A 26,476-nucleotide genomic window follows, 5' to 3' on the forward strand; every position below is an offset into this window, starting at 1 on the left:
GAGCAGGTAATCGGAATGAGTCAGGGTGGAGCAGGTAATCGGAATGAGTCAGGGTGGAGCAGGTAATGGGAATGAGTCAGGGTGGAGTAGATAATCTGAATGAGTCAGGGTGGAGCAGGTAATCGAAAAAGATTGCTTTATGAAGAAGTTAAGTGTAAAAGTAGAAGGCAAGGAATTGAACATACTGACATATTGACTCTTTGAAAAGAAATTTAGAACTCATATCTAACAGCACCTAACTAACTTCTGCTTGCCCGAGTTTTCCCCAACACGCTGCACTTCATTTAGCTAACCAGTTGTCAGACTTTATTGTAATCATATTTTATTTGAGTGCTTTCTCTGCTAAGCTATAGATTTCTCTGTTTGGTCTATCACTTTGTCACTTTGTGCCTAGAACCAAGTACAGTGCTAACATTTTGAAAGTACTTAATAAATGAATGAATGAAGGAGAGGGAAGACTTGCCATATAATTGTGTGACAATGAGAAAGTCACACAGAATCTGCAAGGGCATCAACCTGCGCATCTACAAGTGTGAAAAAGTCTCTACCTCCTAAGACTGGTTGCTGTGAAGAGTAAATGGGATGCCAGAGACAAACTACTTAGTATAATTACTGATACTTTGTCATTCAGAAAATCTGAACTGTTACCGTTATTATGAGATAATATTCCTACTTAGCTTATAGCTCAGTGCTGTACACATAGTAGGTGTTTAATAAATAGTTGCTAAATAATGAAAATCTGAGTTTCCAAAAGAGGTGCCTCTATGTTTCCCAAAAAGAAAACAATAACCCCCTGCTAGAATAAATTCAGTATTACCTTAAATATGAAGCTACCTCATTACACTAAAAGTAAGATTCAGTTTGCTAATGCTCGTTATGAATATGGCCTTTAAGAAAACCTTTTAGTTTTCTTAAGTGGAGTATTCTTTTACAAAACGTCACCAGACACCTCAGAGAGCAAAATGACAAGTGAGGTTATAAATATTATTAATGAAATGTATTAGCCATCACTGGTATATGATCAATCAATAAATAATATGACTTCCCAGGAGATGCATCCCTTCAGGCAAGTGAACTAATGTCTGAAAAAAACAATCTTTATCTTGAATAGAAAATGAAAGAGACTAAATTTAAAGGACAGCCCTCAGTTCTCATTTCTGTGGATTTCTCTCTGGGGAACTTCATTTCTAATAGGATACTTAACATTTCAATACAAAAGTACAGAATGTACTTTTTGTGATTTATTTAGACCTCATTCTTATGACAGAATATTTTATGGTTTTAAATCTCTTATTACCCACATGCCCAATTTTAGACCAAATCCCCAATGCATAATGTAGGTCAAAGAGAAGTTGTGATTTGTTTATTAATAACCCACTTTTTAGCACCAAGTGAGGCAGTACACCCGAACTTAAAAACTATGAAGTGCCCTTCAATCCTTCCTTTCTTTCTGAATAATTTGGAACAAAAGCCATTAGGTGGGGCAAGCAAGCGTGGGAGTCCAGGTGCAGCTCAGGAGGCAGTTTGGAGCCTGAGAGGGGTGAGGAAGGTGTCTGCTGGCAGGGAGTGTTGGGTCCTCAAGTGGGATGAGAAGTGCATCCATGTAGGGTGATGGGGATGACCCTGTATGGGGAAGAACTTCCTGTAGATGAAAAAGGCATCTGCATAGGGGTCAGGGTGAAAAGACTGGTTGCCTAAAGGAGGCCTGATACCATCGGGAGATATACTGAGGACAACGGGAGGCAGGTTTCTTACTGTTAGAGAAAAGAATTATGGTGGTGTTGGATTGGAATTGGAGGTATCAATGTGAACTTACCGTTTTAATATATATAAACAGATACAAACATAATCGTAATGTGAATGCATGTGTGTGTGTGTGTGTGTGTGTGTGTGTGTGTGTGTACATATTACCTAGCTAATTCTGCTAAGAGGGTGCATTAAGAGAGCACATCTAGCACCTAGCTTTTGGTTTTTAAATGTAATTCTCAACTAAAAGGAATCAAGGATTCTTGGAGAAAGGCTGATTTTAGGGCTCTGTGAGATGACCCTGGAACTTACTATGCCCTCCAAATAAGGAAATACTCAAATAATGATGGAGACGTATCAGAGGCACACAGAAGCCAACTTGTATCTATTCTTACTCTCTAGATCTGGGACAGTTTGAGCACCAAAATACTAATATTGCTGGTAATGATGGTAATTCACTGAATGCAATAAAAATTCCATTAATCCATACTGCCATAAATACATACATAATTAAATGAATGGGGAGAAGGAAAAGCTTTTCCTTGCAGAAGAATGCTGATGAGTAAAGATAGAAGAAATTGTGTAATTTTAAAATTAATCATTTGGTAACTGTCTATGTAATAATTAATTCATCCAAAAATTTCAATGGCTGCTAAAACTAGTGGGTTAAGTTTTGATTAGAAATAGGGTAGCTTAATTGTTTCAAAATATCTCTCCACAAAATACTAATTAATTACAAAAGAAAGAGGGAAAGATTACAGGGGAGAAGACTGGCAGACACAACCATTAATCAAGTGCTCAAAGCAAACATAACTAGTAATGAGATGAATGCAAACCACACAGCACCTGAGAGGATGCAATGAGAAGACCTCAGCATCACTTCTGTGATGTGCCTGTCAAAAATAAAATCACGAGGGAAGATACAACAAACCCAAGTTCAGTAACAGTCTGTGGAACAACTGGCCTGAAATCTTAAAAAAAAAATGTTAAGTTCATGAAATTCAAGAAAAGATTGAAGAACTCCTCCAGATTGAAGGAGATTAGAAACTTGACAACTAAAAGTAACACATAATCCTGGATTAGATCATTTTGTTATAAAGGACATGTTTAGGACAGTTGATAAAATCTGAATGGGCTCTGTAGAATAGATGATAGAAGTGTATCAGCGTTAAAATTCCTGATTTTGAAGGTTGTGTACGGGAATATCCTTGTTTGTGGCAATTACAAACAAATATATAGGAGTGAAGGGGCATTATGTAGCCCACCTTACTCTCAGGTGTTTCAGGCAAAAAAGTACTTCATAGTTTTCTTGCCAACTTTTCTCTAAGGTTGAAATTATGTGTATGTGTGTATGTATATAACATATATATGTAATACATATTAGTTGAATGTTATGAATCTTGAAAATTTAAGAGCTAGTGCTTTATAGAGTGAAATGATACACTGAAAAAAAAAAAACTAGAAGGAAAACCATTTTAAAAGTTGGCAGAGTTTTGTTTTTTTTTTTTTAATAAGTGAACACATTATTTCCATTATGGTTTATTGGCAGAGTTTTTGAATGCTCATACCTATATAGCACATTAATATATTACTCATCCAGAATATGTTTTTGTACTTCGAGGAGGTGACTTTTACCTTATTTGAAAGGCAAGGTCTTTATAATTATTATATAAAGTTGAGTCATGAATAAGTGGACTCTTTATTTTAGAGCTTTATGATTCAAGCAGAACCTGTGGGCTCAAGAGTTCTAAAACTGACCATTTTTCAAAGTTGAATTAAACTGTTTAACATTGTAGATACTGGTGTATGTTTTAGTCAACAATCTTTTAGTTGTAAGGACTAGACACCCCAAACTAGCTCCCCAAAAAAAGGCCAAATACAAAAGGCAGTCTCACAAATGAGAGAGCAGGCCCAAGGGACTGGAACTGGGACAGGTAAGTGAAAGGCAGGAGTGGAGACTGCTTGCTTCCTCCTACTCTTTCACTGGAGAAACAGTCTCTTCTCCCTACTCCTCAAGTGCAGGTATGTAGAGCAACCTCTGGAGTTTTTATGTTGCTATCAAGTTCACTCAAAAACAGAAGCCTCAGCCTCCCTTGTTTGACCTCAACACAGCTGTGGACATTTTAGTAAGAGCTACCAAGTGTGCTTCTCTATGATGTGATAACTTAAGGTGAACCGAGAGGACTTTACTTATATTTTAAGAATGACTTCTTTGCTTCTCAGTTCTTCTCATTGTAAAACAAGTGTTTGGAACTAGACCAAAATATCTTAGTCTGCAGCTCTAAAATTTTAATCTCTGAAGAACTTTAAGTTAATAGAAATTTTGGTGGGCAGGAGAGAGGACAATGGAGGAGGTAAATGGGGCAAAAAGGAAACAGAAAAATAAGACAAGGTATCAGTGATGATAGTGTACCATGAATGAGAAGTATGCTGTGTACTCTCTACAGCTAAGATCCAGTACTGGACATATATACATATGTACATAGTCATCCAGGATTGAATCATGCAGACAGAGCTGGGTGCATAGTTCATATGTCCAAAGCCAAGAAGAATGCAGCAAACAGTGTGATGTTGAGATCTTTAAAGAAAGCCATTTAATTATCTTTATTATAAGATACAAACTAAGTCTTAAAGAAAGGAAAAGATCTAGAGCCAGGAAGACTGGAGAGAGGATGGACTTCGAAGAGAAATCACATGACTGTTTGGAAAGGTGATTGGAGTGAGCCAGTTACCTTGAGTTGCTGTAGAGACTCATTGAATGTTAAAGCTGGAAAGATGCTTCAATATCATTTGGTATATTAAGTACAGGAACATCAAAAGATTTTTTTTATCCTTGTTATATGCAAAATGTCTGAATATGAATTTCTTGATGTGAAAGTATATAGCATCCATGAGATGACTAAGTAGGTTTTTTGTTTGTTTGTTTGTTTGTTTTGATGGAGTGTTGCTCTGTTGCCCAGGCTGGAGTGCAATGGTGTGATTTTGGCTCACTGCAACCTCTGCCTCCCAGGTTCAAGTGATTCTTCTGCCTCGGCCTCCCAACTAGCTGGGACTACAGGCACGTGCCACCAAGCCCAGCTAATTTTTGTATTTTTAGTAGAGACAGAGTTTCACCATATTGGCCAGGCTGGTCTTGAACTCCTGACCTTGCAATCCACCTGCCTTGGCGTCCCAAAGTACTGGGATTACAGGCATGAGCCACCGCACCCCGCCAAGATTCCCTAAGTAGTTTTTAATCCAAAAGTAATAAAGAATCGTTTATTTATTCCAGTCCCCTAAATTAAACAATGAGAAAACAAGAGCCTACAGAAGGAAAATGACTTGCTGGAGGGCACACTTTAATATTCCATTTGCTAGAGATTTACAACGGTTTTGAAATATACTAACTGAAGAGTTTTGCATATATTTGTTAAATACTATTTAATTAAATGAGATTGTCAACTATAGCATTCTGTTTACTTTGTGGATTATTTTTGTTTTTGTTCTTGAGATAGCATCTCACTCTGTCACCCAGGTCAGAGTACAATGATGCAGTCTTTTGGCTCACTGTAACCTCTGCCTCCCTGGCCCAAGGGTCTATTTTCATATTAAAGATGATTATTTCTGGCCCAGGGTAGTGGCTCACACTTGTAATGCCAGCACTTTGGGAGGTAGAGGTGTGTGAATTGCTTGAGCCAAGGAGTTCAAGAACAGCCTGGGCAACATGATGAAACCCTGTCTCTACTAAAAATACAAAATAAAAGTCAGCTGGGTGTGGTAGTGTGCGCCTGTAGCGCCAATTACTCAGGAGACTGAGATGGAAGAATAACCTGAACTCAGGAAATCGAGGATACAGTGAGCTGTGATTGCACCACTGCAGTCTAGCCTGGGCGATGGAAGTGAGACCACGTCTAAAAAAATTTTTAAAAAAAGAAAAGAAAAGATGATGATTTATATACTTAGTTTACATTATTTAAATAAAAACCATTTCGACAAACTAGAAAACGTAGAGGAAATGGACACATTCCTATAAGCATACAACCCACCTAGATTAAATCAGGAAGAAATGGAAACCTTAAACAAACCAGTAACAAACAGCAAGATTGAACTAGTAATTTTAAAACCGTCAACAAAAAAAGTCCAGGACCAGGCGTATTCACTGAATTCTATCAGACATTCAAAGAAGAATCGATACAAATCCCACTGAAACTATTTCAAAAGACTGAGAAAGAAGGAATCCTCCCTAAATCATTCTATGAAGCTAGTATCACCCTGATACCAAAAGCTGGAAAGGACACAGCTACAGACCAATTTCCCTAATGAACATTGATGCAAAAATCCTCAACCAAATACTAGCTAACTGAATCCAACAGCACATCAAGAAGGTAATTCATCATAAGCAAGTGGTTTTCATCCCAGGGATGCAGGGATAGTTTAACATATACAAGTCAATAACTGTAATGAATCACATAAACAGAATTAAAACCCAGAACCATATGATCATCTCAATAGATGCAGAAAAAGTATTTAACAAAGTCCATCATCCCTTTATGATAAAAACTCTCAACAAACTAGGCATGTAAGGCACCTATCTCAAAATAGTAAAAGCCATCTATGACAAACACACAGCCACCATCATACTGAATGGGGAAAAGTTGAAACCTTTCCCCCTGAACAGGAACAAGACAAGTATGCCCACTTTCACTATCCCTATTCAACATAGTTCTGGAAGTGCAGAGCAATTAAGTAAGAGAAAGAAATAAAGGGCATCCAAATGGGAAAAGAGGAAGTCCAACTTGGCTGTTTGTAGATAATATGATTGTATACCTAGAAAATCCTAAAGACTCCTCCAAAAAACTTAGATTTGATAAATTAATTCAGTCGTCTTAGGTTACAAAGTCAATGTACACAAATCAGTAGCCCTGCTACACCAAAATGACCAAGCTGAGAATCAAATTGAGGACTCAGTCCATTTACAATAGCTGCAAACAAAATAAAAATACTCAGGAATATACTTAACTAAACAGGTGAAAGATCTCTACAAGGAGAACTACAAAACACTGCCAAAAGAAATCATAGGTGACACAAACAAATGGAAATGCATCTCATGCTCATGGATTGGAAGAATCAATATTGTCAGAAGGACCATACTGCCTGAAACAATCTACAGATTCAGTGCTATTCCCATCAAAATATCAATATTATTTTTCACAGAATTAGAAAAAATGATTCTAAAATTAATATGGAACCCAAAAGAGCCCAAATAGCCAAAGCAATCCTAAGCAAAAAACAAAACAATACCAAAAAAACTGAACAAAAACAAAGAAATCAGGATGCATCACATTACTGGGCTTCAAATTATACTACAAGGCTGTAATTACCAAAACAGCATGGTACAGATATGAAAGTATGCACATAGACCAATGGAACAGAATAGAGAACTCAGAAACAAAGCCAAATACATACAGCCAACTGATCTTTGACAAAGCATACAAAAACATAAATTGGGAAATAGATACCCTATTTAATAAATGGTGCTGGCAAAACTGGCGAGCCACATGTAGAAGAATAAAACCAGAACTCTATCTCTCACCTTATACAAAAAGCAACTCATGATGGATCAAAGACTTAAATATAACACCTGAACCTATTAAAAATTCTAGGAGACAACATAGGAAAAACTTTTCTAGACATCGGCCTAGGCAAAGAATTCATGACTAAGACCCCAAAAGCAAATGCAACAACAACAAAAATAAATAAATGGGATCTAATTAACTAAAATTCTTCTGCACAGCAGAATAAATAATCAGCAGAATAAATAATCAGCAGAATAAACAGACAAACCAAAGAATGGGAGACAGTATTTGCAATCTATGCATCCAACAAAGGATTAATATCCTGAATCTACGAGGAGCTCAAATCACCAAGAAAAATAAAATACGTCCATTAAAAAGTGGGCAAAGGACATGAATAGACATTTCTCAAAAGAAAATATATGAAGACCAACAAACATATGAAAAACTGTTCAACATCATTAATCATCAGGGAAATGCAAATTAAAACCACAATGAGATATACCACCATAATCCTGCAAGAATGGCCATTACTAAAAAGTCTGAATACAATAGATGTTGGCAGGGATATGGAGAAAAGGGAATACTTATACACTGCTGGTGAAAGTGTAAATTAGTACAACTTCTATGAAAAATAGTATGGAGATTCCTTAAAGAGCTATTAATAAAAGTAGATCTACCATTTGATCCAGCAATCCCACTACTGGATATCTACCCAAAGGAGAAGAAGTCATTATATGAAAAAGACACTTGTACTTGTTTGTTTATAGCAGCATAATTCACAATTTCAAAGATGTGGTACCAACCTAAATGCCCATCAGCTAATGAATGTATAAAGAAAATGTTCCATGTATACACCATGGAATACTACTCAGCCATTAAAAGGAATAAAATAACGTCTTTTGCAACAACTTGGATGGAGCTGGAGGCCATTATGCTAAGTGAAGTACCACAGGAGTGGAGAACCAAAAACCAAATATTCTCACTTATAAGTGGGAGCTAAGCTGTGAGTATGCAAAAGCATACCGAGTGATATAATAGACTTTAGAGACTCAGAAGAGAGTGAGCAGGAGCGGGGCTAGGGATAAGAAAACTGCACCTTAGGTACAACGTACACTACTTGGGTAATGGGTGCACTAAAATCTCAGATTTACCACTATATAATTCATTCATGTATCAAATAAACACTTGTACATCAAAAGTTATTGAAATAAAAAGAAAATAAAAAATAAAAGCTATTTTAAACCGAGAGTTGTCTAACCAATGTGGAAGTCTTAGGCCTTTTAAAAATGTCAACTGTAGAACTGGGTTTTAAACTTCATATAACTTTCAGAAATGGGAGCGCAAAACTTTTGCTTGTTACTACACATCAATATAAAAGCCTTGTTTAACTTTAAAAAATCCACCAATTTAAATATTAATCTGATTTCAAAATATTAATCTGATTTCAAAAACACCTTCACAGAAATATCCAGAATATAGTCTTACCAAATACCATTTGACTTATGCAATAGGAAATGGGGTTGCCGTACAGCCATGGAACAGTCTAGGAAGCATTGTTGGATGACCTAAAATAGCCATGGCCCTCCCAAGTTGACACATAAAATTAACTATCACAGTGTCTTAACCTCATCAACAAAATAATAATATTAGATGGTATAATACAATTTATGACCCCTTTATGTTAACAAAATTCTGTATTTTTATAGTTTCAGTTCTCATTCCTACAGTATTTTGTTATTAACAATGACAAAAACATATGCTTTTCTCCCTGCTCTATCGAGATGTCAAAGGTTATAGCAAATTGAATTCCCAGAAGTTGTCTGGTCTGTTTGAGCCACGATGGAAAACACATATTTGATGTTTCTGCTGTCTTTCTAAGACCCTAAGAGTTTTCTTAACTACAAGAATAAAGCCTGCATGTTTCTCTCCCTAAAAATAGCATTTATGCAATAGAGAATGGAGTTGCTGTATAGCCATGGAATAGCCCAGGAAGCCTTTTTGGGCAGAACTAAAATAGCCTGAAAATTCCCTAGCAAAGCAAAAGACTGAAGAAGCATTAACATAAACCCTAACCTCTATAATGTTCCTGTGGCTTTGACTTTTAATAGATTATTGCTCTTTCTATTAGCCTGTTTTCTGTTCAGCCTTTGTCCTTTTTGACCTTTTTTTCCTTTCTGTATCTTCTCATTATCCCAGCACTCTGCCTGGAATTTTCCACACATCAGCAGCTTCTCTCTTGAGTTGATTATGTAACTGTTTATCTTGGTGACTTATTCCTTTAGTTACTCTCTAGACAAGATGATTTTCCTAATCTTCTTTACTTCCTTGGGCTCCTTAACCTATACTTTGGATCCCTGTTGCCTTTAAATGCAATTTATGTCAATCATTTTAATAGAATTGTGCATTTTTCTGTCTTAGCTATTTTTCTTGTGGGAATTTACACTAAGTAAAAATGTCATTTGTCCTCAGGAGAGTGACTTTTCTTTCCAGCTTAAGTTTACTAACCTGAAAATGAGCAAGTTAGAATTTATGACCATTAAGTTATCTTCTAGCTATGAAGCTAGTTGATTGTGTTAGTTAAGTGATCTTGAAGTTTAACAGGCATTGCATAGCAGTCAAAAAACATGAAATTTAGTAAATTTCTTCCTCTGTCACTTGTTCATAGTTGGGCATGTGTCCTGTTTCTGATGTTACACTCCTCACTCTTCTGCCCGAGTATATTTCCAACACTGAAACACCCATTTGCTTGCATATGGCCTTTGAATTTCATGGTAAAAGTCAAATGCCATCTTGGAGAAATAAAATATATCTCCATTTTAAATCTTCATTAGTACCTCTCCTCTATTTGGCTTATAAGATAAGCAACCAAAGCCTAAAATGAATATGACTTTGGGGAGGCACTTTCCAAAGCAGGGAAATCAGGTAGAGAAAGCCCATGATTTGGGTTTAACCCATCAAGTCCACAGCAAGGTGAAGGGTAGGAGCTCTGTACAGTCAGATAACCAGAGGAGCAGGAGTGTGAAAATCGAGAAAAGAAACTGTACTCCTAATTCTCTTGAAGGTCAGTGAGGAGGGTATCTAACAAGGTGGAATTAATGGAATGACATGAATGAAATATTTGATTATACCTCTTTATTGTAGCCCTTCAGTCTGTAATCTCTCTAAAGGAAGAGAACTCGTTCTGTTAATGATGTTAGTTTAAATAGATATAGTTAATTTGAAACTTCCAGTCAGATAAGGTGTGATTTGCCCAGGGTTAGTAGATGGAAAATAATTTTATGAAGATTCACAAGTGACCTACTATGTGCATAACACCATATAGGACATCCTCAAACTTGCTGGAATTTGTTAGTGGGCAGGGACAGGAAGAGGGCAGGGAGGAAGCATGCCGTTCAAATAACAATTACATGCCAAAATATGTAAAATTGTTTACAATGTAGAAGATAGAAAGAAATAGGGATCAGTATAATTGGAACAGATTAAAAGCCAGCATGGGGGAATTAAGACTTGAAATGGGGCTTCAGGAAGGAGCAGGATTTGGAGTTGAGAAAGAGAAAATAGGAGGACCATTCTGCTTTTTGGCTCTGCAGAAATCCTGATTTAGGATCCTTTAACGTGACGTTAGGGCCAGTGGCAGCTTTGAGGAAATAGAATTTTAATATTAGTTTGCAAAAAAGACTGTAGCAATTGAAATCTCTTTATATGAGTAATTAATGGAAAAAGTACATCTTGTCTCTTCCTCTAGGTGTGTCTGCACAGCTTACCAGTACCCGGCACCGTCGGAACACATCCGTAGGAACACCGTTTTGGATGGCTCCTGAGGTCAGATAGAGTTTTGAGGGAGACAAACGTAATAGCTGATCCTGTCTGACTTTCCTTTTTATGTGTACTCTATCTCCGTAAGCATTTTGGAATATAACAGAAGAAACTCTCAGTTGTGTTATTTTCACCTGAGATTTTTACATGTGTGAGGAGGTACCTGGGAGGTGGTCAGTAAATGGGCTGTGAATGAACACATGAATCAGTGAAAGAAGGAATGAGTAAATCAGATGTTGTAAAGAGAAACTACTTCCAGGTTTGTTTTTTCATTAAATTTAGGTGTTTACCGTGTCTCTGTACTAATGATATTTACATTATATTTTAAAATTATGATAGAAATATAATATTATGAGAACCCCTATCCTTTGTGGGAGCAGATTCAGGTCCATTAACCTATATGGCAGGTTCCTGTGTTGAGACACTCTGCCTAGGGGCTATGCTTAGCTTTAGTAAATTCTTTACATCATTACCTTTGGGACGTTGCAGATAAACTGCTAAAATAGTTGAGGTAAAAGGCTTTCAAGAGTCATCTTCTCCCCCCATCACTATTAATGATTTTAATCTTTTTATGTTTATCACTTATAATGGACCCTTATTTTTGAAGACTGTCTCTACAACTGTTGGGGAAAGTGCTGCTATTTATCTCCAGTTTTCTAGGGAGTGAAGGGAGGAGAAGTAATTAATATACTATATTAATATTTTCAAATCTTATAAATAAATTTGAAGATTAAATGCTGGTATGCTGTTTTTATTTGAATACTTGTTTAATTATTACTTGCAAAACAAGTTAAAATGTAAACTTAGTACAAAATATGGACAGAGGATGAAGTATTTTAAGAAACTTAAAAAAATCCACAATGGATTAAAAAAATTTTTTTAACAGGGAGCATATCTTAGAATAAAAATAGAAAGTATAGTCATATAAGCAAAACCAAAAATTGAATAAGAGAATCTCAAGAGTTTCTTTAGAGTTTGTTTTGATATATTACTAGTGTTTTTTAAACTTACAAAAAAAATTACAAAAATGAGAAGTTAATAAAAACCTAGTTACAATACCAAATATTGCATTTTGTTTGCATATATTATTAATAGAATAAATAATATTACATATAATATTATTGTGTAATATCCCAGCTTTATGGGTTTTGTATGTTTATTATAACAAGCCATTATTCAATATTTAAATTTCCATTTAGTAAAAACACTTATTAATATGCAATTATTAGACAGTCATTTTTCTGATGTCAGTTTTATTATTAATAAACCTATAGTAGCACAGTAGGGCTTGAAAGTTCTTTCTGGCTTAGCAAACTAATGGATATAATAGATATGAAAAAAGGTTCACTACATTTTTTTTCAAGCTGTCATGGAAATACGTGTTTGAGATTTTGTTCTTATTATATTCATCTCTCTGTAATAAGTATTTTCTAACCTTGAAGAATATATTTTAAATAATCAGCTTTCTAGTTAATCAAGATATTCCATATCTACCACTCTATGGTATTAATAGCAAATGTCTAAGAATTAGAAAGCAATAAGGTAAATAAATATATGTATATATTCACCATAATGGCATAGAAGTATTTCAGTGTTTTTAGACCCCAGGAGGCAAGGTTGTTCAAATCAATTATCACTTGAAAAGTGAAATTCTTGATTTGGCATATTTAAATTAAATTCTATATCAAAAGTAGTATTTGCTGGTTACATAAAGACATCTTCTGCCAGGATGAAGGGAACAAGGGAATTAGCGACTGTAGTAGGTGACCATACAACTTATCATACAAACCAGGACACCTTGGAGAGTGAAAGGGGATGATATTTATTATGATTCTAGGACTACAAGCATTAAACAAGAATGTCCCAGGCAAACTGGGACATAAATTCACCTGAGCCTATGGGGAGATATCCTCTGACCACACATGTAAATTCATAAAATAATGTATTATCCTGAAAAATAATTTTCCTTAGGAAAAAAATGACGGGGCAAAAGACATTATTTTTAAGCTCTAGCAAACAAAGTTATATTAGACAACAGAATAAGAAATTCATATGAATGCATTTTTTAATGTTTAACAGCTTTAAAGAGGTATAACTATAGAATTAGGTCATTTAACATATACAACATTCTGATTTTTAATGTATATTCACAGGGTTGTGCAGTCATCATCACAATCATCAAAAACGTTTTTGCTCCCCCTCAAAGAAACCTAGTAGTCATTAGCATTCACTCTTCATCTTTGCCTAAGCCCCCTTACTCTAGGCAACCATTAATCTATTTTCTGTCTCTGTGGACTGGCCTTTTCTGGATATTTTAAATAAATTGAATCATACAATATATGGCCCTGTGTCTGGCTTCTTTTACCTAGTGTAATGTTTTCAGGGTCATCCATGTAGAAGCATGTATTAATGCATCACTCATTTTTAGAGTTGAATAATATTCCATTGTATGTATAGACCACATTATGTTTATCCATTTGTCAGTTGATGAATATTTGGGTGTTTATCACTTTTTGTTATTATGAGCAATATTGCTATGAATATTTGCCACATGAATTTTTAATGTAAAACTTAGGACTTTACTGTTTCCCTCAGTACTTCAGGCTATGATCTCTGATTTCAGCAGTTCACTCTCATGTGATATTGAAAATACTTTCATAGAAAAGGTTAAGAAGCACTGTGTATGATGATGTCCCATCATACTAACTCTAAGTTGAGAAACTATTCTCTCTCTTTCTTTATATATAGACATATACATGCACATGCATAATTTATTTATATATGCATTTATTATTGTCCTTCAGGTACTTAGAAATGAATTGGTTAATGGTCTTCTTATTTTCCCATAAACTTGCCACCCATGCCAGAACCAGAATATTACCCATAGCATGCTCTGGCCTCTATCTCTTCATCTATTCCAACTCCTCACCTCCTCTGAAGAGTGTCCTTTGCCCCATATATTGTGTTTATCATTGCCTTCTTTTTATTTTTTTAATCACACTGATATGCTTATAACTAAACTGTTTCCTGTCATTGCCATTAGTGTCAGGTATTAATAAGGATTTATTTATGAAGGAGTCACCTTTCCTGGATGACATGTGTGTAAATGTTACCAACTGAATTCTAGTGTGCCCACAGATTGATTTTTTAAATGTGTTAAGCCTGATGTTAAGTGAAGTCAGAAGGTGAGATATCGTTTCCAAAAGGGCCTTAGATTTTTCACTTTGTATATCATTTTACAGTACTGTATTTAAATGACACAATTCTAATCTGTCATCATTCCAAAATTATTTTTTATTTTTCTTGTGGGTTGGCATGCACAAAACATAAAATTTTAAAAATGCAAGAAGATGATTCTTAGAATGTAAAGTTGAATTTCCTTTTTGTGTTTATTGATGTTAATAATTACCATTCACAATCAATCTGCATTTGTACTTAAACATTTACAACTAAATTGGGAAGTAATCAATGCAATAATTTCTCTATATAATACAATCTTATAATATTACAAAAACAAATTCCTCTTTTTTCCTTGACTCTCAATTACATCTTTTGATTACTGACATGTTTTTAAACCTGGTTGCAGTTTTACAATTTAGGGTGGCCTCAGATAGGCTGTTGGTAAAACTACGTCAAGGTTTATTTTTATTCAGTTTTCTTTTATTAGTGGCTTAAAGCTTTTGCATTCCTCCAAACTTGTCTTATTCCTCCCTTAGGTAGCCTTGCCTTCTAGTTGCCAGTAGAGATCAAGGCCATCTAACTAGACAGCCCTCAAACATGTTTACCTTTATTTCCTCCACTTTTAATTCTTCAAAAACATAGCCCTCATCTTTTCATTCCCTCAATAGATATTTATTGAGTGACACCGCTGCGCAAACTTTAGTTGTGCATTTGATCCCATCCCTTTCCATTTGGGACACGATTTCTTTCCTCTTTTTGTTCTACATTTTCAAAAATATTTTTCATAGACTTCTTCCCTTATATTTGTAAACCTCCTAAGGTATTATCTGTTCCCAGAACAAAAATACTATTACTAATAATAATTTAATCTTTTATTCTCCTCCTAAGTTACTGCCTTCGTCTTTTCTTATAGCTGTCAAACTTCACCAGTTTAAATACTTAATGCTTTGTTCTAAGTATTTTATTACATGCTTGTTAAGGTCACAAAGTTCACCTTTTGGTGGTGTGGTTTTCTACTAGGTGATTGCGTGTGAACAGCAATTGGATACCACTTATGATGCCAGATGTGACACTTGGTCCCTGGGTATAACGGCCATTGAGTTGGGTGATGGAGATCCTCCACTAGCTGACCTGCATCCCATGAGAGCACTCTTCAAAATACCAAGGTCAGATGACTAACATTGGGTCCAGTATCTGCAGCCTGTTTTTCTTCCTCCAGCCACTGAGTGTTCATCGTGCTCTTCATGGAGACGTTCAGATACATTCCAACAAGTTGGGAGCAGAAGAGCCTGGAATATTATTCTGCTTCTTCTGAGACATTGTATTTGTTCAGTAGTTGCATTTCCCTGGTCTAAGTAAAAGAGCTTTCTCTTGATACAGTGTGTCTTTCTCTCTTTTGCTAGGATTTGATCTCAGAAAATAGCGGTTCCTCTCACTCTTTTTCAATTCCTCAACGAGTCAGTGAGGCATCAGAGTCCATAGCCTGTGCAAGTGTTTTGCTTTGCTTTACCTACCAATCTAGTAATATTTTACTGCTTGCTAAGATTTCCCTTCGTTCAGAACTTTAAAATAATATTATTAAGAAAAATATATATAAAATTTATCCAGAAAATAATGATTTTAAACATGTTAATATTTTGAATATGTTAATATAAAACAATAAATTTAGAAGAATAACTTCTTTTGGTGCCATGAAAGCACTTGACTATTTATGTACCCCCCACCCCTTCATGTGTGTATCAACAGATTTTCCCCTACTATCCTATTAACTAATTTCTTTAAATACTATTTTCTATGAGTGGTGGTTAGTCCCTAGATGTTTCAGATAACTAATGTGAAAAGACTGCCTATAATTATTAAAGGTGTTATTTTTAAATATATTTTTAAGGATTTTACCTTAATTATAATGCAGTGCACACCCAGAGCCTGTGATGACAGGGATCCGAAACATTAGAATATTTGGCATCTAACTAAATTATTATAAGACCAAAACGTTTGAATTCATTTTTGCCTTTGAATTTCTTGTCCTATCTATATGTTCCAAATTATAATACCTTGGCTATATATCATCCTTTACATACTGCTTATTTTGTAAGTGGAGAAACAACATTACAGAAAATAATGGAAAACCTTCTGTATACTAAATCCAAGACATTTCATTAATTTTGAAGAAAGCAGGAAAAAAATCTGTAGTTTCTAACTCCTATTGTCATTCAGTATGTAAGGTGAAGTTGTGTACTGCCTTAGCTGCTTTAATTGTGGATTAAACCATCATATTTAGTCTGATGTTATTACTCTTGGTGATAATGCCACATGAAGGAAGGATGACACTGTTGATAGATATTGTACTTAGGTAACAGGCAATGTGCAAAGTAATTCTAGGAACTGCATCATCTTGGTTATTTCTTAATTATGTCTACCACCAGTGGACTTCCAAGAATACTGACTATGGTAATATGGAGAAAAAGAGGATCTGAAAAGCTACCCAGTTCTGAGTGTTCCGAAATAATCCACACTTTGTTATTCAAAACAAGCCAATAAATCTCATAAAAGGACATTTTCAGGAGGACAAGAAACAAAACAACATTTCTGCAGAAAAGAATTACTTCTTTTAATGTGCAAATCAGCAATCTTCAAATTGTCCTCAGGATTGTGAAATGAGCTTAGTCGTGATCTGGAGTAGATGAGTAGCTGCACTTTTCTTTAATGAGCCTGTACAAACTGTACATTAATTTCATTATAAGCTATTTAAGGAGTAATGCAGAACTGAAGACAAAGTATTTCCATTTCGCTAATGAAAACAAAGAGCTGTTAGAATTAACATAAAGCAGCACTTCAGCAAATTCGACTATCATGGTTGATCAATGTTGCTTGATTGCAGAGTTAGATCAGCCTCATTTTCAAGTGATGTTCCTTTGTATTCAACAAATGTGCCAAAAAATATATTTGTTCAGTTTAAACTGAAAGGAATTAATAAAATTGTTAAAGCTGTATTCACAGCTTTATCGCTAATAATATTTTTCAGTTCCTTAACACTTTGTAACATGTTTCCTGCTGTGTGTCCAGTAACAACAGAACAACTCATAAGGGCATTCTGCTGTGCCACTCCCTGGCACGCTTTCCTTCATATTCCAAACAGGCCACTTCTGTGTTCCCTGGATGTTCCTCAGAGACTTCATTGGGACTCATAGGAAAAAGAAACCTTTTCCCCTGCATCTATTGTTTCTGTTCTGTTAAGTATTGATGTTTCCCCCTAGAGCTAGGTAAAAGCAAGAAGACTCTTTAAAAGAAAAAGATTAGTAGTTGGAAAAATCAGGTCATATGTTAAGTGCTTTCAGAGAAACAAAGATTGTGTCATTTTTGTATAAAGAAAGGTAATGATTTATCTGTCTTAGAATTGGAAAAAGATGGAATCCTTGATTACAACTGGCAGAACCTGTGATTGCATTAGTCTATCTCATTTTGCACTGACTGACCAATACGCAGAATCCAACACTGATTCTTATTTTTCTAGGAATCCACCCCCAAAACTAAGGCAGCCTGAGCTATGGTCAGCAGAATTCAATGACTTCATAAGCAAGTGAGTAAAAAGAGTGTTTTAAAAAACCAAAGAAATTCCCTCTTGCTATAACTAAATCTCCTCCTATTTCTTCTTATCTGTTAAATGGCCCCAGAGATTTCTATTATTTTCTTCAAAGGAAGCACCTATAGTGTCTTTTAAATGTTGGGCGAATTTATCATTGCTCAGATAATGGCCTTAGCGTCATGTTTATTCACTTATCAATAGCTATGCTTCTGTGGACCCTTTATAATCAATGGACATGTTCTTCTGTTCACCTGTGTTTTGCCTATGAGTGTCATTTCATATGAGATGGGTCTCAACATACTATTAGGTTTCGCTTCTTTATCCAACTTTATCGTCTGTGCCTTTTAATTGGGGCATTTAGCCTGTTTACATTCAATGTTAGTATTGGCATGTGTGGATTTGATCCTGTCATCATGTTGTTAGCTGGTTGTTATGCAGACTTGTTTGTGTGGCTGCTTATGGTGCTACTGGTCTATGTACCTAACTGTGTTTTTGTGGTGGCCAGTCATGGCCTTTGCTTTCCATATTTAGCACTCCCTTCAGGACCTGTTCTAAGGCAGGCCTGGTTGTAATGAATTCCCTTCACATTTGCTTGTCTGAAAAGGCTCATATTTCTCCTTTGCTTATGGAACTGTAGATGCTTCCACACAAATCCTCAATGGAACTTAGTGTCTAATGTATTTCTTGCAGTTTCCCCTCTGAGAAACATTTCCTGGTTTCTGCCAAGCAGTTAGTATTCTGTCCTGGTTGCTATTGGTTTGGTTTCTCTTCCTCTATTAACATTGCCAATTCTATTTAGCTTACCTGTTTTGACATCTTTCTCTTTAACTAGACAGTAAGCAACTCTAGGGCACTGAATGTGCCTTACTTGTCACTGTAACTCCAGAGTCTAGCAGAGTGCCTAGTACACATTAACGATTTGATAAAGTTTTACATGAATAAAATAATTTCATATGTGACTCTTCTGAATACATACATACAATTACTACAGATGTCAGAAATTAATGCATTCTGTTAAACTAGAGGAAAACTAAGAGCACTTGTTCTTATTTTTTAGACATTGGCATTCTTATTCCTTAGCATATTTTAGCATTCCTGGGAAATATATTTTTGGTTAAGCTCAATGAAATAAATTGCCTAATTACTATAATACTGATTAGAAATGGCGCTGCTCAAGCCAAGGCATGAGTTTCATCTTTTTATGCTTTTTTCTTGTTTTTTAATATCCCCAAATGACAGCCCAATTTTCTCATAATTGTAGACTCTGTGAATTGCAGGGTTAAAGGGGTCTTGGAAAGTTGTACAGCCCAAGTTTATATCCAGAGGTTAAATCCTTCTCAAACATGTGCACTCAGTGGCTGCCCAATCAATACTTAAATATCTCCAGTCAAAATAATATTTCCCAGTTCAGCTCATTCTACTTTGATAAGCCTCACTCTTGAAAAGTTCTTCCTTAGACTGACCTGAAAGCTGTTTCTTTCTTGATTCCACCAACCAATTCTGGGTCTTTTACCCCTTGTGACCACTGAAAACTACTTGAGTCCTTCTTTTAAATATTCAAAGTCAGCTGTCACAGCTGGTTAAACATTCTACGTTTGTTCAAATACTCCTCCTGTGCTGTTGTTTCAGGTGCTCTCACTAGCCCTGTCCTTTCTCAAGAATATGCTCTGGTTGAACCTATCAAGAGGTACAACATGCATTAGTACATCTACTGTATGACCTCAAAAAATACCTATTGACATGGAATTTCAACATCCTTAGCTGAGTGGCCTTCTCAATTGGGTTACCAGTTTTATCACATAGAAAGAAACAGATCAATTGAGAAGCCTTTAAAAGCATTTATGAAGGGAAACTGCATTGTTTGTTTTATTTTTTAGATAAGCATTAAACTATAATGACTTCATTGTTGTTTATCTGCAGCTACTGACTTGTAAAGGAGACTTTGCAGTGGAGACATTTTAATTATCACTATGCAATAATCCTTGCTGGGAGAGGACAGAAGTGGTATTTAGTTGAAAGTTGGTATCACTGCAGCTTAATCACTCACAGATGTGTGCACTTTCACAAACATTTCATCACATTGCAGTTTGCTATTTTTGAGAGATTAAAAATTGCAATTAATATATTTTAAGCTTGGGCTGAGCATTTGTGAGGAGCATCACTCTTGTGTGTTAGATTAATTTTTAGGAATATGAATAATAGTTTCAAAACTCTAACTTATCTAACAATTGGATGTTCTTTTTTGCCAGTGCAGGTGCTTGACTAAAGATTATGAAAAGCGTCCAACAGTGTCAGATCTTTTACAACATAAATTCATTACTCAAATTGAGGGCAAAGATGTGATGTTACAAAAACAATTAATGGAATTCATTGGCATCCATCAATGCATGGGAGGCACAGAAAAGGCCAGGTAATCAAATAATGTCTTGATTCCAAAATCCAGAGATTATTGAAAGATTTTGAATAGTTTAATAATACATTAGTTTTTAAGCTGAATAAAATTTGGAGGTAATGGGGACTTACATGAAAAGTGAATGTGTCACCTGTTGAATTGCATCTCAATATTAGTAAAATTACCGGCAACACTTTTATTTTTTTTGAAACGGAGTCTCACTCTGTCGCTCAGGCTGGAGTACAGAGGCACGATCTCGGCTCACCGCAACCTCCACCTTCTGGGTTCAAGCGATTCTCCTGCCTCAGCCTCCCAAGTAGCTGGGACTACAGGCCCCTGCCACCACACCTGGCTAATTTTTTGTATTTTTAGTAGAAACGGGGTTTCACTATGTTAGCCAGTATGGTCTCGATCTCCTGACCTTGTGATCTGCCCGCCTTGGCCTCCCAAAGTGCTGGCATTACAGGCGTGACAGGCAGCACTTTTTAAACAGGTTTTAAGAACAAAGAATGTAAACTTCAAAAGATCATTTTTGTGTTGGTATATGTTTTCTTGTATTTTCTGCTTTTCTATAAAGTAAGATATCTTAGATTTGGGATTAAAAAAACATAAAACTTGAAAGACCTTTTGGCACTATTATTTGTTCATTTTCCCTGGTTAAATTATATTTAAGATCATTTTAAATATCTTTGTACATCCTATTGGGATTTTAAACAGTATATAAGTTTATTTCAGGAAATTTAAAAGTCACAGAAAAATATACAATGGAAAATTAATCAAGTATAACATTTTAATCTGTAACCTTTTAATATCTTCTTTTTGGGTATACTTTTTTTTTTTTTTTTGAGACAGGGTCTCACTTTGTCACCCAGGCTGGAGTGCAGTGGCACCATCTCTGATCACTGTAGCCTCAACCTCCAGGGTTCAAGTGATCCTCTTTCTTCAGACCCCCCAAGTAGCTGGGACTATAGGTATGCACCACCATGCCTGGCTAATTTTTGTATTTTTAGTATAGACAGGGTTCTGCCATGTTGCCCAGGCTGGTCTTGAATTCCTGAGCTCAAGTGATCCACCTGTCTCAGCTTCCCAAAAGGCTAAAATTACAGGCATGAGCCACTGTGCCCAGCCAGACATTTTTAAACATTTTTAAAACAAAATTGTAATAGTATTATATGTGTCCCAGAGACTGTCTACTTTCACTGAATAGTGAATATCCATATAATTAAACATTCTTCTAACACAAAATTTTAATGGCTAGATAACATTCCCTTGCCTGACAATTTAATGATTAATTTAAATAATTCCATACTTTTTGGCCATTACTGTTTTTACTCTATCAAGTAACTGTGTAATGAACAGAGTTGTACATTAATCTCTTACTGTTTTCTTAAGATAAATTCCTATAGATGATACTATTAAATCAAAAAATTATTAAAGTTAAATTTATAATTTCACTTTATTCTTGAGAATCATATTTGTTTCATCCCAGGAGCATATCACTATTTAAGGAGTTGGAAGAAGAGAATAGGACATTACTTATTTGAATTCCTGTTGTGAATGTACACATTTAGTTCCCATTTGTTTAATGCCTGCTATGTGCCAGATTTTATGTTAGGACTTTATTATGTTATCTCATGTGATTTTACAACAAATCTGAGGAAAATATTTTATGATAACCCATTTTCACAGCTGAAAAAAATTGAAGTTGGCAGAGGTTAATTAACTTGCACAAGGCTGCACAGGAAATAAATGACTTAGCAAGGATTCAGATTCTGATCTTAAAGCCCAAGCTTTAATTCACAGGAGTAAATGAACTAATGATTGTGGATGATCTTGGGAGATAATAATCCATGCCTGTTTGAGTTTACAGCTTTGCTGCAGAGACAGACCTGATATACCTTTAATGAGGAAGAATTAGGTGACAAAAAGAAAGAAGCAGATGTGTAGTTTGTAATGAGGAGATAATCATGCCCATCTTTTTATCTTTGTGTAAATGTAGTTTCATAATCTGCTGCAACCTCATTCTTCCCAAAATAGACAACAAATAATCAAAATAAACAGAAATTGAGGTGTATTCACATTGTGTAGGAGGTTCAATGTCAAGAACTGTGAAGGATCTGAGATATTGCCCTACTTGCAAGCTAACAATTTGACCTGCCACAGTTTCATGAATGCTAGTAGAAGACACAAGATTCATGGATGAGAGACAAAGGACTTTACTACTCATTGCCAAGCTGACAGCATGAGTTTATGTTCACATTGGTTCTCCTTGCCCGCTACAGTCCTAGGGGAAATGTGGAATAGATGGATGTTGTGTCCACACTTGGCTTGCCTCATAACTGGGAAACCCTGAACTTGGGAAACTACAATCTTTTAAAGGGGCTGCTTGCATGCTTGCCCAAATTTTGCCTTGGAGGAAGCATTACTTTACCATCCTGGACACCAAATAAAACTTCCATCTGTCCTAGAGGGAGACAGTATTTTTAATTTCTAAGGCTGTTTGCTATACAAACATTATTGAAAATATAGTCTGGAACAAAAGCTAATATAAGACAGGCAGAAATTTGAGAGACCCATGAGTAATTGTCTCCCAGTGTTCAAGCATCATAAGAATGGCTGCACTACACAGCATTTAGATTGTCATTAGATTGTCATGCTTGTGCTGTAAGTTTCAGTGATTATTGGGCACAGTGTTATGCCCAACACTTTCTGATTCTGAGACACAAGATGTAGTCTTGTTTATCCTGTTAAAAATTGAGAATATGCTTTCAGTATGAGAATTCATGATATACTCAGTTATGGAAATTTTCCAGTTGTTATTTTAAGTATTGATCCTCTCTCATTCTTTTCACTTTTTATTCCTGAGACATAAATGTTGGAACTTCCTATTTTACCTCACCTGTCTTGCAATTTCTCTGTCATGTTTGTCACTCATTTATCAATCTCTGCTACAGTCTGAATGAATTCTTCAAAATTGTTTTCCAGTTCACTAATTTTCTCATAGAACTGGGCCTAGTCTAGATATCTTGTATACCAATATTTTTTTCATGCTGATATCTATTATACATCAACATCTATATTTTTCATTTCTATAATTTCTTACTTGGTGAGTGGTTTTTTTGTTAACCACTCTTTTCATATCTGACTATTCATTTTTTCTTTTGGGGGAAAGTAATTCCATTTTTCTTCTCTTTGATCTTAAACATACTTTTTAACAGTAACTCTCAGATTTGCATTTCAGCACAGGTGAATTGTCCTGATTATTGAGTTCATTTGTTTATTTAATATTTGGTTTCCTTAGTCTAGGGTTCAGAACTTTCGTTTGCTTTCTCATCTTGAGTGGGAGGTTTTCTATTTTGATTTTTCTTTGCTTCTGCATTCTGTCTATCTGGAGGGTTTTGCCTTTGCCATTACTGGTTTCAAGATTCCCCAGGGCCCATCGTGATTTGAAGGAAACTGCAGATCTAGTTACTGAGCCAGTGAGAAGTAGATCTTCTGTCTCTCCATCCTGCCATCTCAAGCACCTGGCTCCGTATAAAAGGAAGAAGCAGCAGAGATTTTTCAGTCTTTTTCCCAGGCAAAGAACCCCACCCTCAGCCCCATTCTTCCCACCACATCTCGGTCAAGACCTTCATTGTGAATGTGTGTTTTAGTTCCTTTACTCTCCAGGCCTCTTTTTCCCGTTTTTGGTGCCTGACTTCGAATCAGCCTATAGTTTCTGCCCTCTTACCTGGTGTTCTTGTTTGCTCTGTTAGGTCCACTCTAATGCTCATCTTGTTTTAGAAAATATCTTTGTCTTTTTAATTTTATTTTTTAACATGTAAGAAGTATTTTATTTTTTACAAACATATGTTTGGAAGAGGTGGGAGTTGAACTTGAATTTTTACCCACAACACTGTTTTGACCATGGATCTTAGTTCAAAGGAGGAGGAAAGATTTTCCTGCCCTCAGCATGCATATTCACACTAGTCCCAAAGTGTCAGACTTACTCAAGCAAAAGAAAAGAGGCTTGGTTATGCCGCTGGTAACACATTAAACAAAAGCTGTCTTCTTGAAGATCATGAAAAATAACTTGATTTGTCACAGTTTCTGATGTTGGTAAAATGGATCAAAAAATCTGATTGTATTAAATCTACATAGCTAACTCAAAGCTGACATTTTTCTTTTTGTACATGATATTATCCTTTAGAATTGAATTGAGGTATGTGCTTGGCAGGATAATTTTTTTAAAATTAAAGATTCAGCTTTAAAGAAAATGGTCCTAATATAAATTGAATACAAACTGAATACTTTATAAACTTCCTTGTTGGGAGGAAGTGGAGTATTGGGAGATACTGTGGAATGGATATGAGAACTTTCTATTTTCAGTCAAGACCTGAATATAAAACACATCACTTTTCTAACTTATTCAACTATTCTGAAGAATTAAGACAATGTTGTAATACTCTCCTCAAAAAACAGGAAAGCATTTTTCACATGAGTTAAAATTGACAATGTTAGAAGGCAGACTAAATTGGTAGAAACTCTAGTTATAAAATATTTTAAAGTAAAATTTTTCTTATGAATCCAGTATTTTTAAACTGTTGACTATCTGATTTAATAGGAATAGATAAAAGTCATTTGTAACTGAAATGTGCTATTCAGAATTCTTGACGAAAACAATAAAAGCCCACTTAAAAAGTAAAGCAGTTTAGTGAACAGTGTTGGATGGCTCAGAGAATGGAGAGGATGGGAGAGAGCCAGGTTTAGTCATGAAAGCAGGGGGCTTCAACTGTCCTTCCTCAAGAATCATCAGCTAAACAGCTGCCACTGAAAACCACCCACCCGCCTCTAACATTGCCTGCCGTGACACTAGTTTCTTGAATGCCTCATCCCACTCAAAATATTTGTAAACTGACTTTGAGCTTTATGTTGCTTCCTTGAGGTTCTAAGTTCCATACTGGACCATCTGATCGCCCACACGTAGGTTACAGGTCCACACACGTGGTGAGAGACACTTGGTCTCAGCTCACTTCCAGTTTCTATGTGAGAGGCAGAGTCCTGCCTGCTAACCATTTTGAAATTTCTTCCCCACAGCAGACGGGTATTTTTGAGCTGCTGAAGCAACAGATGGATAGCCATTATATGGAATATTTTTTATTCTATTTCATTCTATTTTAGAGACAGGGTCTCACTGTTGCTCAGGCTGGCCTCAAAATTCTGGGCTCAAGAGATCCTCCTGCATCAGCCTCCTGAGTAGCTGAGCTTACAGGCACAAACCACCACATCTACCTCCTGTACGGAATATTTAACACTTCCTACAATTCCTTCTTTTATATGTCTTGAATATTTGCCTAAAAATATTATTTAAACTATAATTGTCATTCCTCGTAAAGAAAATATCTAACCCAGCATCTACTTAAATGATAACAAATTCCAAATTAAAACTTCCTTTTTTTGAAAGTCATATTATTAACATGTTATCATCTTAAATTGTCTTTGTGTTGTATATACAATGCAAAATAACTTTAATATTTTACTTGATACTCTCAACATGCTAGTGGCAATTACCTTTGACATTTATAGATTGTTATATTTTGCATATGATTTTGTTGAAATAAAAAGGATTTAGTAACTCCTTTTTCTTACTAATGTTGGTTTCTTAGACCAAAAATACTGGCTGTGTTTGTGGTGCTGTTGTAACTAGTCCACTTGTCCTGGCATCTATGGTTTTCAGGCCAGAATATAAGGCGTATTTGAGACATATGTGGAAGGATTAACAAAGGAAATCAAACTAAAAATTGACTATCAAATCAATGTTAAAAGTACCTGCTGGGTGCGGTGCCTCACACCTGTAATCCCAGCACTTTGGGAGGCCAAAGCGGGTGGATCACGAGGTCAGGAGTTCGAGACCAGCATGGCCAACGTAGTGAAACCCCCTCTCTACTAAAAATACAAAAAATTAGTCAGGCGTGGTGGTGGGCGCCTGTAATCCCAGCTACTTGGGAGGCTGAGGCAAGAGAATCACTTGAACCAGGGAGGCGGAGGTTGCAGTGAGCCCAGATCATGCTGTTGCATTCCAGCCCAGGCGACAGTGGGAGATTCTGTCTCAAAAAAAAAAAAAAAAAGCAACTTCAGCAAAGTCTCAGGATACAAAATTAATGTGCAAAAATCACAAGCATTCGTATACACCAGTAACAGACAAACAGAGAGCCAAATCAG

General features: G+C 35.7%; 1 protein-coding gene across 1 annotated transcript in view; it reads left to right on the forward strand.

The window, feature by feature from the left end:
* The window catches only part of MYO3A (myosin IIIA), a 259,578-nt gene that overhangs the window by 63,947 nt on the left and 169,155 nt on the right, over positions 1-26,476 (forward strand). The window contains exons 7-10 of the mRNA XM_012002014.1: positions 11,047-11,123; positions 15,318-15,463; positions 17,812-17,877; positions 20,138-20,293. Of these exons, the coding sequence (XP_011857404.1) occupies positions 11,047-11,123; positions 15,318-15,463; positions 17,812-17,877; positions 20,138-20,293 (445 nt within the window). The remainder of the gene's footprint in view (positions 1-11,046; positions 11,124-15,317; positions 15,464-17,811; positions 17,878-20,137; positions 20,294-26,476) is intronic.

The sequence above is a fragment of the Mandrillus leucophaeus genome, unplaced genomic scaffold (genome assembly GCF_000951045.1).
Source record: "Mandrillus leucophaeus isolate KB7577 unplaced genomic scaffold, Mleu.le_1.0 Scaffold673, whole genome shotgun sequence".
NCBI lineage: Eukaryota > Metazoa > Chordata > Mammalia > Primates > Cercopithecidae > Mandrillus > Mandrillus leucophaeus.